The sequence below is a fragment of the Myotis brandtii genome, unplaced genomic scaffold, assembly GCF_000412655.1.
Source record: "Myotis brandtii unplaced genomic scaffold, ASM41265v1 scaffold250, whole genome shotgun sequence".
NCBI lineage: Eukaryota > Metazoa > Chordata > Mammalia > Chiroptera > Vespertilionidae > Myotis > Myotis brandtii.
Window position 1 is genome coordinate 2,095,012 of NW_005359478.1, and position 1,372 is coordinate 2,096,383.

At 56.0% G+C, this 1,372-nt stretch overlaps 2 protein-coding genes across 7 annotated transcripts in view; one reads left to right on the forward strand and one right to left on the reverse strand.

Moving 5' to 3' along the window:
* Window positions 1-1,372, reverse strand: part of CLK2 (CDC-like kinase 2) — a 13,313-nt gene that overhangs the window by 9,263 nt on the left and 2,678 nt on the right. The window lies entirely within an intron of this gene.
* HCN3 (hyperpolarization activated cyclic nucleotide gated potassium channel 3) overlaps window positions 940-1,372 on the forward strand; it is a 9,468-nt gene continuing 9,035 nt past the window's right edge. The window contains exon 1 of the mRNA XM_005867529.2: window positions 940-964. Coding sequence (XP_005867591.2) covers window positions 940-964 — 25 coding nt within the window. The remainder of the gene's footprint in view (window positions 965-1,372) is intronic.

A 1,372-nucleotide genomic window follows, 5' to 3' on the forward strand; every position in this document is an offset into this window, starting at 1 on the left:
CCTCCTCCGTCTTTTGCCGCTTTTAGGCGAGGCCGCTAGGTTTGCAGATTTAAAGGAAAGGGCGGCGATTTGGGGAGCGTCGCCGCCGCGCAAAGCTTTTCAGCCTGGGCGGCGAGGTCTGCTTCTCTAGAGCCTGAAACATCCCGTCCTCAAAGCAGCTCGGCGACCTCACCCAGCAGAGAGCCCCCCGCCTTTGGTCCTAAACACAAACTATGCACGTGTGCGTTCAGCCCTGCGGAGCACGGCTGCGGGGGAAAGGCTTGGGCAATGCGGGGATGGAGAATCGGCTGCCGAAAAAGGCGAAATCACTTCGGACCTGTGTATTATGTACTTACACATCACACGAGGAGCGTACGTTTACTGAATTGAAAAAAAATGAAAAAGAAAAGAGAAGGGGACGTTGAGGCAAACTGGGCAGTTACAGACGCTGCAGAAGGAATTGAGAAGCAGAAAGGGAAGTGAAAAAGAACCCAAGGATAACTACCTTCAAGTCGGAATATCGGAGGGGAGCTGGGGCGGAGGACTGTCAGAGGGAGATCAGGTCAGCTAGCCAGAAATGGCTCAGGAAAAGTTCCCTAAAATAGAAGAGGAAGGGCAGTGAGGGGCTAAGCGGACAGAAAGGGGAATTCACTTCCTCCTCCAAGAACACCTTCCCGGGTCAGCGTCCATTCAACAAGCATCTACTGAGTGTCCACTGTGCCCAGCACGGTGCCAGGTTCTTCGGGGCTTCACAGTCTAACGGGAGAGAAAGCCCTGTCACTAGATAATGGCAGCCTTGTGACAAGAAGGGTTATGAGCAGAACAGCGGTGCCCCGGACACTGTTGGAAAGTTCTAGACGAGACCCGACCAGGGGAAAGGAGGTTTGGAAAGGTGTCTCTAGGTTTCCCAGAGGAGATGAGATCGGAACCAGCTGTTGTGTCCTCAGCATCCACTCGGCGATGGGCAGAGTCGCATTTGGTGAAGGTTGGCAGAAAAAAATCAGAAAGTTCAATACTAGGGTGAGCAGTGGGGGGAACGGAAGAAAGGAATATGCCCGGGGAGTGCTGAGCGAAAGAAAGTGGAATCCAGGACGTTCATGAGCAAGAGTGGCCATTCCCCGCCTCTCCCATCGGTCCCCAGTTCCTCGCCCTCCTGTCCCATCAGCTACAACGCCCGTCCAGTTTTCCCGCCGCTTGCAGTGGCTCCACCTCCCTGGCAGTCGGTGAATAAAACCCCAGCTCTAGGCCACGCCCCCTCCGCGGCTCGGGTGGTGTTTTCCGTTTTCCCTTCTCAGCCTACGCTTGGAGGACCGCCCCTATTCGCTAAGCCACGCCCATCTCGGAAGCCCCCCGGGATACCGGCACCATTGGCCCCGCCCCCTCCGGGGATGGC